At 37.0% G+C, this 11897-nt stretch overlaps 1 protein-coding gene across 1 annotated transcript in view; it reads right to left on the bottom strand.

Annotated features, from left to right (window-relative positions):
• Positions 1 to 6: 6 nt before the first annotated feature.
• LOC111873390 (dynein heavy chain 2, axonemal) overlaps positions 7 to 11897 on the bottom strand; it is a 53346-nt gene continuing 41455 nt past the window's right edge. Inside the window, exons 18-24 of the mRNA XM_023868054.2 lie at positions 11586 to 11756; positions 9024 to 9216; positions 5645 to 5792; positions 4829 to 5029; positions 1413 to 1540; positions 1193 to 1311; positions 7 to 709 (exon numbers count right to left, since the gene is read on the bottom strand). Of these exons, the coding sequence (XP_023723822.2) occupies positions 698 to 709; positions 1193 to 1311; positions 1413 to 1540; positions 4829 to 5029; positions 5645 to 5792; positions 9024 to 9216; positions 11586 to 11756 (972 nt within the window). The 3' untranslated portion in view covers positions 7 to 697. The remainder of the gene's footprint in view (positions 710 to 1192; positions 1312 to 1412; positions 1541 to 4828; positions 5030 to 5644; positions 5793 to 9023; positions 9217 to 11585; positions 11757 to 11897) is intronic.

The raw sequence follows: 11897 nt of genomic DNA, 5'->3' as shown, positions 1-11897 counted from the left end.
GATTAAAGCACATTGATATTAATTATAATTTCATAATAGATTTGATAAAGAATAAATTAATTGAAGTTAAGTATATTGAATCAGCTAACCAAATGGCTGACATTCTTACAAAGGGATTGCCATTCAATTTGTTTAAGACCCATAAAATAGAATTAGGAATGTGTGAACTAGAGTGAGTAAAATGATGAAAAATTTAAGAGTGTTGGAAGTGCAATTTTTCATGAATGTGAGTATTGGTGTAAGCCAAGAGATGGTGCAGTAATCGGTGAGTGGGTGCACTGATGTGGGCATCCGGTGTGTGTGTAAGACAAAATGTACAGTAAGATGTAGTAAAGAGTAATATCCAAGTGAATTGGAGCTTTATTCAAAATAATCACCTCAAATCATCAATGCCATCCAACATTTTCACATAGAGTTAGGAATAGTAATACAAAATTAGGGTGTTACTTTCTAGCTGGAGCGCATGGTGAATTATTCTAAAACTATGACACACGGCATTACAGTCAATTACGTAATATCATGTATAATCACAGTTATTAAAACAAACTTTATGTCCTGCTTCTTGCTTCTGAATATTATTAAAAATATGTGTGTACCTTTAGCTGTGTTGTCAGCTGAAAGGGCCCATTTCCAATAAATTTCTCCAACAGATAAGCAATCTCCATCTTCAAGACTTCTGTTTCAGCACACATTCAGTTCAGAATCCTTTCTAGAATTAATTAAAAAAGCAAATGTAAAAAGGTAACATTGTTCCTGTGATTAATTGAGAAATGTGTCATGATGATGTATGAGTGAGTAGAGATATAGCTCCATGCATTCTTAACCTTGGCATTAAATGGAGGTGGATGGTTAGCTTCTTGTTTTAGTTGCTACTTATTCCCCAGTAACCACTAGACAAGAGGCTGGATAGGCCTCAGAAGTCTGGATGCATGGTGAAGAGAAAAATCTCTGCCACTGCTCAGGAATGAATCCTGATTCTCCAGTTGTCCAGACAACAGCCTAGTCACTTTACTGAGTGAGCTATGCCAGCCTCAGTTAAAGAGGTATTTCATTAATTTAAATGGATAATGATAATTAATTACATTTTTATAATGGTAACTGTTACCACATTAAGAGATCAAATAAAAAATTACTATTTTAACAGTACTTTGTACAAAATGAGAACAAATTGAACAACAAATATATCACATACCTTGTCTCTTTCTAATTTTTGTTCTGATTCTTCTAAAATACTTAAGAACTTTTTCCAGTCACCACCTAGGCCATTTAATAGGTTTATGAAGTCTTCAGTGATTTCTACCTCATATTTTACTGCAGAATAAAGTGAAAGTGATTTAGTTTAAGATATAATATTAAACAACATTTCTACAGAATACACAATTTTAACAAAAAAAAATATATATTTAACTTACATAAAATATCATATTGATCCCTTATTACTGGAAAAATTGCTTCTCTCTCTGGAATCTCACTAAATAATCTCTGGTGCACTGCATTAGCTTCTTCGAGTTCTTTGTGTGATTGTGGTATCCTCAAAACTCTGTAAAGCATATACTAAATGAAAAGGATCTATATTCTAACACTTAATTACTGTGGTATATATTTACTTCATGGAGCAGAGACCTTCTTGAAACCTTAAGAGTCAACAGTTACTTAACCCCTCAAGCGTGTGCAACACACCATATGCATCCACTCAGTTACATGCATCTAGCGTGAATTTAAGTGGGGATATTTAAATCCCTCCCGGTGCTTTATTTTCACAAGCATTGAAGGTTTTGTGAAGACATTTACCTAAATATTTTTAAATAACGAAATCGCTATTTGAAAAATTCCAAAAAATTATATTATATTTACAATGGTTTACAGTTCATTATTATAAATGTGTATTTACATTTTGTCAAGCTATTTCTTTTTCCCAGCTCTCCATATCCAGTGTCTAGTAGTTGACCTTGGTGCGGTATTGCTCAAAACAAAGGTCCAGGCAGAGAGACGGTGTCCCTGGTCAGTTTTTACACCTGTATCTGGTTTGTTTTCTCTTTCCGTTTTTTGTACACACCACACACCTTCTTCTTCCAACTTTATAAGTTTCAGTTTTGGGATTTTCTTGAATGAAATGCTGTCCCGTCAATCTCGTACATTCCATGTCGGTATCTGAAGGGCGCCCTTTGCGCTTTTCTAAATTCTGTGCATGGGACTTTGATATGATCTTATTCACTAAGTTTATTCTGAATAACCGATGATCTTTCTTGTTACCAGCCTTGCAGTACAGAAGGTAAGCATTCAACACTGCCGTATTTACTAAGTGGTTGAATAATTTCTTGTACCACGCTTTTTGCCTTCTCCTTTCTAGCAAGAATGTTTCTAGTAGCTGATCTTTCAAGTCTACACCTCCCATATATTTATTATACACTATTACACACATAAGTTTATTTACAAAATCTAACCCACCCTTTCGAGTTATGGGATGCATTTTGTCTGAATGTTTAGTAGTCAGCACTGAGACATCGCGCTTATCCTTCCACTTCAACACCACCAATTTCCCACACTTTGCACTAACTACCTCTCCTTTCTTCAGTTTCTTTTTTAGATCTACTGGCATAACTTTGCGCATGATACTCACTGTTCCAACAGCATCTGTTGTCCTCTGAACTAATCTCTGGAAAAGATCGGGACTGCTATAAAAAATTGTCCATATAAACACATCTGCCCAAGTCTCATAGTTTCTCACACAAACCTAGAACAACTTTTGTTGAGAAAAGATCTGTGTCTTTGGTGATTTCACAGCCTAATTTTATCCATGATCCACTGTAAATTATAAAATTCCACAAGTATCCTGCGGAATCATAAAGTTCAAAAATTTTAATCGCAAACCGTGAAGCTTTCATAGGGATATACTCTTTCCACGAAAGTCTACCTTTCCACAATAACAAAGATTCGTCAACACTTACTTCTTTGCCCGGTATGCACACTTTCTGGAACTTATTTTTCAAATATTCACTTACCGGAAGAATTTTGTACAATTTAGGATCTCTTTGTGCAATTTCCTTATTGGTGTTATCTATAAAATGGAGAAATCTGGTCAGCAATGAAAACTTTTCTTCGCTCATTACATTGGGAAAATATGGGGTTTCTAACATATGTTTCCTACTAAAATACATCCTGAGATTTGGTTTCTGAATTGCCATCAGCATAAGCAAACCTAGGAATACCCTATTTCATTCGAAGTTGTGGGAACCCAGTTTTGAACGCGCGATTTTATTTGCATCAGGGGCAAGAAACTGTCCCACCAGACAAGTTACGTGACCAAATGACATGGGGCTCCGATAAGAGAGTGTCGCAAGGCAGAAAAGGAATAACAAATTCATAAATGTTGACACAGGCGTCAAGCAACTTCGACCCCTACGTTTGTAACATTGTAAATCAGACACAGCTTCTTTGTCGCCAGTAAGCCAAGGCAGTAATAAAAAATACACACACAGATAACAAGCACTCAATGAATGTTAGTTTTCAAATTACCTCTCTCAAAGCAAGTCGGAATCTCAGTGGGAACAATTCTTTCGTAAGCAGCAGACACCAGACGCTTTGTAGCAAGCAAAGCGAGTAAAAAAAAATACCACACACAAAATGATAGCGAGGAATGAAAGAAGTCAGTATTAGCTCACATACACATTCGCTGCAATTACATATATCAGAGCGTGGGCGTTAAGAATTCTTAGTGAAAAGTTTGGACACAAGTTATGGGACGCGAACGAATAGAGCATGGGTTTGAGCGGATGCAGATGCTGTGCAGCACACGCTTAGGGATTTAAATGGCTCCGCTTAAAGTCACACTCAAGGGATTAAGGAATCTCCATCATTTTTGGAACCTCAGAATTAATTACCATGTTCCCAAGTTCCTGCCACTGGATCATATTCTGAACAAGATGAATTCAGTCCATATTCTCCAACCATATTTCTTTATAGTAAATTGTAATGTTATTCTCACATCTTTTTCTAGGTCTCCTAATAAGCCTATTTCTTTCATGTTTTGGGGCCAAAGTTTCAGGGACATATCTACATCCATGTACAGTACTTGTGCCTCAGGTAATTTGCATACTACTGTACAAAGGCAAAAATGGTTATTTGAAAATTCTCAGGCATGAGACTGAAAAATCAACATCTGAATAGGTATCAAGATAGTTTTTCTCAATATGATCTTGAGAATTCAAGACTTGCACATGCATAACACTAATCATATTCTCCTTTACACTCAATACCAATACAATAGTTAGTTAGTTAGTTATTTAGAGAGGGTGGGTTTCCCCATGCACCGCGACCAGTTTGATCTATTGTGCTTCCCTCTATGATATTATACCAGTCTCTATATCCTACCAGTACTGGTGCTTACCATCAGTCCCGCCCAGCCAGCAAGACCGGCTCTACTAGCTGAGAGGTATCTATAATGCTTGCCCCATCTACCAGAGGTATTAGAGACTGCTGTTGGGCAAGAAACGTCCGTAATTTTGGCTCAGTGACCTCCTTTGGAGATATGAGGTTTTTTTACGTGCCGTAAAGCTACAACACGGGACCCACAGTTTAAAGTCCCTCCCGGAGGACTTGTTCCCTGAATTTTTCCGCCCTTAAAAATTCAACGACCTCCGCTGGGTATTTGAACCCGCGTACTACAAGTCGTGAGGTGGGAATGTTTTCTCTAGACTACGGAGGCCGCTCTACCAATACAATAAGTTTCAAAATAAAAATATAACTAGTACTGTATTATAATAATGCATTCTGCACAAAATTCATCATTAATTATTCCATGCATAATCTAATGCACAATATTTCATACTTCTCTGAGTTCTCCTTGGTGTAGTGGTATGAGTCCCTGATCCTGTTATAAGTAAGTTGAAGAAGAAGTTTAGCCAGTTTGTCCTGCCAGATACAGCAATGTTCAATAATGGAATGCTTTAACTGCATTGAATTTATCATGATGAAATGAACAGGTGAAACTGACTCTTGTAGCTGAACATTATTAACAACACCAGTGCATCTGAAACAGTTCATAAAATATATGAAAAGCATTTGTAACTTTTTGCTAAGACCATGTTCATGTAATTTACTTCACACTTATATTTTGCAAAATATATGCCTAAAAATTTACATATCTTGGCCAGATCAAGAATCCAAATGGACAATAATAAGAGAGGAAGGCGAATAGAAGGCAAATTGGATAGTAGCAACACGATGACTTTGAGATCCAAAACTGATAACAGAAGAGAGCACCAGATACCTTCTCCAGCCTGTGAATTCTTTCAATGTGACCTTCACAATCAATTCTTGCCTGAGAACGTGCACAGTGAAAGGAAAATATGTACTGCCCTCTTCTACATGTCTTGGGACTTAGACTCATAAGGGGAACTTTCTTCCATTGTCATCTCACACAGATAACAATTACATGTTAACCTGCTCTACATGGATGACAGTAACAAAGAATTATTGGGAGAATGGAGAAATTTTCATATTCTTTTTAGGTAGGATTATTTCCTTTACTCATGGCCAAAATGACTACTGGCATAAATGGAACTTACAGTTTACCTTATGGATGTACTTCTTTTGGCTTATTTTGGACTTCACCTTTCAAGTCTATCTTATGGATGTAACTTACCTTCTTATATCTGCATCAAAAGAAGAAACTGATGGTTTCAGGTTCTCATATCTTTGTATAAGTAGATCTGTGTTCACTTCCCATAAGTCTCTGAATGATTCCCAGATTTTCAGATAGTTTTGGATCTGGCTGACAACAGTTGCCATCTCTACATTAAATAAGAATGAAAGAAGTTACCATCTAATTAAGATTATTACATCATTTAGCCCTCATCATTTTCTATAGAAAATTGTTAGCTTAATTAATGTTAAGGAAAGATAATAAAAATGGAGTTACCTAATTTTGAAAGGAAATTTATAACTAATTTTTGACAATAAAAGAGAAAAAGCTGTTATTGTTTATTTCACTGTATACTCATACTTTCATCGCTGCTTTACATAGGTTCTTGTTGCATTCATTTGTAACAAAGCAGTAAACTTAAAGAAAGCTACTTTCATCCCTGCTTTGCATGGGTACTGGTTGCATTCATTAGTAAAGAAGGATTAAAATTACAGAAATTTGTTAATTTATTCAAGCACATCTAATCACAATATACTCATCATCTTGGACAGAAGAAACACAGTATAAGAGAAGTAGAGGGGCTACGTTGTAAAGACTGTGCCTACATATTGACATCAGTAATGTTAGCAACACTCCTTCACACAGGAGACAAGACAAGAATAACTAACATCAGTCCTGAAAAGGGATGCTGCTGCAGATCTGGGAACATGGGAGAAACAAGCTGTGAGGATGTGATGGGCACAGAACAGAGGAGAATGGAGAAAGTTAAGTGCTTTGGCTATAGGCATACAGTAGGGGTTAAACAGGGCAAGAACAGTGGAGGGAGGCCAGGAGTGGACGTTAAGGCTTGGTGTTCATGGGTGCCCAGAGATGACAGAGTTGATGCTCTAATAATGATAATGTGCATGGGCCTATGTGACACTGTGGAGACCCCACTATATAAAATCCTACAAGGGTGGCTTTTCAAGATCTTTCAAGGAGTTGATAAGAAGTTTCCAGGAATCTTGCACTCCGATTGGTTCCCTCTGTTCTGAGAGGGCCATTGGGAACTAATGAGTTGTCTTACTGTCCCCTCTTATTTCCTATATAAACCCAAGCTTTCTGGCAAGCTCTGCTTTCTACACGCTTCAAGCTGGTTTCTTGCTTCACTTATTCTTCATCCTGAAGATGGAGGCAACATGTTCGCCTGAAACGTCAGTTGATTTTCAATGGACCACACAGAATTATAGCCAAGAAGGTAGAATTCTTCACAACCACTGCTTGGAGAAAACTTCAAATCCTACATATTGACAATACAGTTTTGAATTTGAGATGTATTCAAATTTATCAAAGGCTGAAAGAGCATTATTAAGTTCACTGTCACATGGGCTGCATTTGCAATATACCTACATCTATCAGGGTGAAATTTGCTTCTTATTATAATTTAAGTGTCATTTAAGATATGCATTCTAAAATTGAGTCTGCCCAAACCAAAACCACACCAATATCTGTGTTCATTTTTAAGAAGAAAAAATATGAGTAAAATAAAAATAGTCCTAGAAAATATAACTAGGGATAATATAAAAAATAGTTTACATTCCTATGTTTAACCTTTAACGTCCGAAGTGCCCTGATCGGGCCAGTGATGAGTGTGATCATTGTGGCCAAAGTACCCCGTTTTGGCCAGTCAGGCATTTTAACTCCGCTAGTGGAAGTGCGAGCACACTCTGCTAGTAGAAGCGCATGCACAGTCCTTAATATTTATTTTTATATGTAGTAATTACCAGACCGACTTGAGTAAAACCCTAATAGAGGAATTAAAATGATATCTAAGTGAACAACAACAAAAAAGAGTATACGTATGAGTTATGTCCAAAATTAAACCTGAGCCAGTACTTTTATTGCAGATTCTGCGGATTAATGTGTTAAAATATATATAGTAAAATTTGATGTGCATATCTTTTTTGTTGTTATCTGCTTGATGTATATATATAGGTTGAAATGAAACTACAGTATTCAATTTCACTATGAACGCACAGAAAACAGATCGCACTCTGTATCTCAGCCACAATGCAACTGTCTGTTCAGGACCACAGAAAGGGCAGTAATCACTTGCAGCTGTAACGGAAGGTCTTAGCACTGTAGAAGAGTGTAACAAAGTTGTAACGTTATCCAGCAGAGAACCAAATGATTTTATTGCTTCCATCTGTTGTATGACACCAGGGACTGCTAAAATTTGTAAAGTGTTACAAACAGAAATGAATCTATAATGTAGAACAACTCTGTGAAGAACTGGGAAACAATTTTTACAGCATGCATCAAAATTAAAAGAAAAAATTGAAAATAGTGTACAACACTTTTTACAAAAATTTTCAAATTTTCCGTTATAATATGCAACACTATGTTCTTTGCTGATACAAAGTTAATTCATAAAAAAAATCATAAAAATTGTGTTAGATACAGCATTTTTAAACACAATGCTTAAAATTGTTTAAGCACCCTAACACGAATGGACATTTAAACATGCACTAGCAACGGGCATTTAAATAAACTCCGGCCAGCTCAAGCTTACCACCATTTCAAAAGTCCAGTGTTTAAAGGTTAAAAAATCTTTAATTCCTACTGCTCTCCATCTACCTTGACGGATTGGGCTTTCCGGCCCGTTCCCATTCAAAATTAATTATGAAATTATGAATCTTATAGACAGTTGGTAGGATTCCTTGGGAAAAAGAAAAGAATAAGTTTCAGACTATGGTTTTCTTGGTTGTGACACTGCAGTCTTATAGGCAGATACTGACATTTCACTTCATACTGCAACCCTGAAGGCAGAGGCAGCATGTTCTCTCAAACGTTTATATCTGGCTACAAAACCTCATGAGAGGACTACAGTCTTCATAGTCACCGCCATTAAAACCTCAAAACTTATGACAGAGTAAGATTTAGTTGCAACTATAACTATTCCTACCACAAATAAACGAAGATGTATGTTTCAACAAATTTCTTTCATTCCTTAAAACAAGTTTCTATCTCTCATACAAACAAGAACATCTTAGGATTGCAACCCAAGTCAATTGCAAAACTAAACTCCTTACCCCCATTATGAAATGACACATTACAGTGATAAAAAAAAACCATCCACACTATGCTAGACTGATGCACTTCCTTGTTACATGTTTTTTACACCATACATGAATAAATGCATAATTATGTGTTAAGGTCTGTCAATTCAGTTATTTGCCTCTCCATCCCTCCGCCCCATGTTTCTCCTTCAAAACCACTTGACATCTGATTGATATTTAGTTTAGTGGGTCTATACGAAATAAGACATATCCTATAGCAAACTTTGGTAACAAGAGTGTTGAACTTTGAGGCCTATTATGACAAAATTAGTTATCCTTACCTTGAGTTATTAAACCCTGCTGCCATTTACACTCATCATCTTTCTCCACAGCTGCCCAGAAGGCCTGCATATTGTGAGGTGTAAGTTTAAATTTCTCAGCCAGACGTGGAATGGGCATGAGACTGTCCACTATCCCAGGCAATGTACTTGTAATAAGAGTGGCTACAGTTGTGAGTGATGGCTCAAAACTTATCTGCAAAATTAACATATATAGCTGAACACTCTGAAATTACTGTAGGGTGGTATGCATGACAAGAATGACAGGTTCTAGTTTGGATGATTGGATTTATTGGCACTTCAGTTACAACCTCTCTTAATTACAATCAATAAAGTGCTATCGCTGATCTACACGTTTTACAGTTCACCATTGCACACGCACTAAGATTCTCTGTTTTCACTAGTCGCCTCCTAGCAACAGATCTCAATACAGAAACTGTCACTTCAAATCACTATGAAGTCTTCTTGTCTTCAATCACTCTGTACTCCTCTGACCTAATCTGTACTCAGTCTTCACAATTCATGCTCCAGTCTCGTTCTTGTACTCTCAAATGCTGAAGCCTCTTGAACTCTCCACTAACTTCAATTTAAACAGGTCTTCATTATACAGACACCACATGGACAACACCGAAAACAAGTCACATGATAACTAGTACTGTTGGAGCGTGACACCACTGCACCTGTGAAGAAGTTTGTTTACCGAGCCGTTGCATAACCTCATTGTTCCACTGTTGCGTGGGTGTATCACAGGGTGTTTACCAGGCCATTGCCTAGCAGTGTTCTGGCCATCCACGTTACAATATATGTCATGGCCGCGCCATAACTCAAGTGATTAGTCGCTGGCTTTCCACAGCAGTGGCCAGGGTTCGAGCCCGTGTCTGGTCAAGTGGGATCTGTGGTGGACAAAGTGGTGCTGGGCAGGTTTTCTCCGAGTACTTCAGTTTCCCCTGCCAATCTTCATTCCACCAAATTCTCCATCATCATAATCACCCGGGGAAGGTACAATAGGCCGATAAGTGGCCAAGGTGCAAAGTGGACCCAGCTGGACTCCACCACCTACTCATCATCATCAGTAATCTGTCAAGACGACAGGTCCACAGTCTCTTCCAAAACAATTCCTCCACTTAATGCGATCTAGAGCTTTCTCCTTCAAATGACAGTATCCTCTTCTGTCCCCAAGGTCATCCAGCATCTTCTTACGTCTTCTTCCTCGTCTTCTTGTCACTTCTATCCGCCCATCTATCTTTCCTTCGATAACTTCTTTTAGAAGGCAGTTTCTGCGTAAAACATGACCAATCCAATTAGCCTTCCGTTTTCTTATTTCATGTAGGATATTCCTCTGCTCACTGACTCTAATTAACACTTCTTCATTTCTCACATAATCGGTCCAACTGATCTTCTCCATTCTTCTCCAACACCACATTTCGAAACTTTCCAGATGTTTCTGATCTACTGCCCTAAGTGTCCATGTTTCAGCCCCATACAGAGCTATGCTCCAAATGTAGCATTTCACTAGTTTCTTCCTCAAATTTAAGTCCAATTTGCTGGTAAAAAGATTCTTCTTCTTGCTAAATGCAGCTTTTGCCATGGCAATCCTGGATTTAATTTCACAAGTACACCTTCCATCATCTGTTAACAAGCTACCCAAATATTTAAAACATTTCACATTCTCCACTTGTTTTTGGTCTATCTTTATTGTGACTGGGGTTGGTTGTCTCGAAATTTTCATTACTTTTGTTTTCTCCACATTCATTTCCATGCCATAGCACCTTCCAATTTCAATTAGTCTATCAATCATGCCCTGTAGCACAGTTTCTTCCTTAGCCATTAACACAAGGTCATCTGCATATTTCACAGTTTGAATAATTTGCCCTCCTACTTTGAAGTCTCCGAGCCCATCCAGAGCTTCCTTGGTAAGGCATTCGCTGTACAAGTTGAACAGAATTGGTGATAAACAGCATCCTTGTCGAACTCCTCTTCCAATCTGCACACTCATCACCTACTATGCGAATAAAAAAAAAGTAATAATAAAATACAATATATGTCATAAGTACCAGCATCCTATAATGCAGTCCAGTGTCTAATTCATAAAAATGTTATAGAAAAACGTATTATAATCAGCTCCTTTCAAATGCATCCAAATTTTAGAGACAATGGTAAAATCATGACATATTGTTTTAATTATAGAATATTTATATTCTGATAGCTAGTGCCTGACTGTTAATTTGTTTTACCATAACATTGACTACAAAGAAATTGAATCTCAATAACTATTTGATTTCTATATGAAGCATTTTTATATGGTACATGCAGTATTTTAAGACATGCAAGAAAAAAATAATTTGACTGTATGCTTCCTAACATCAGAATTATAACTACAATAAATAAATATCTGGCTGAATTATACAAAATGTGCAAAATCGCTTGTAATACACACAGAAAAAATTTTTCATGGATTACATGTTTGAAATTCGTTTTTTAAACAGAGTCTTATAAATTAAAAGAAAGGAAGATTCATTACACAGCAATTCTCATCCATTGAGATTTACTTTTCTTTTTACTTACTGCACTGTTCTTGAGAGTGGCAGAGACTTTGAGAATTTGTGTTGGACCAGTAGTTCCATCCCCATGCAAAGCTTCTAACATGACCTGGAGAGATGCCCTTACACACTGTTTTAAAGCCTCTTCAATAACACCATCCATTTTATTAATGTAGTGAACCCAATGTTGGCTCATCTAAAAAATAATTTAGTTGGCTTCCTCACTATACTGTGTTGAGTACGAGGGGGTACCTAAAAGAAACCGAACTTATTTTTTTTTAACTTATTTATTCAACTTTTAAGCACAAACCTTCAGTCCCCTTCAAAGTACTGTCCA

This window comes from Cryptotermes secundus, unplaced genomic scaffold (assembly GCF_002891405.2).
Source record: "Cryptotermes secundus unplaced genomic scaffold, Csec_1.0 scaffold22, whole genome shotgun sequence".
NCBI lineage: Eukaryota > Metazoa > Arthropoda > Insecta > Blattodea > Kalotermitidae > Cryptotermes > Cryptotermes secundus.
Note: the sequence above shows the minus strand (reverse complement) of the source record. Positions and strands in the feature narration are given on the sequence as shown.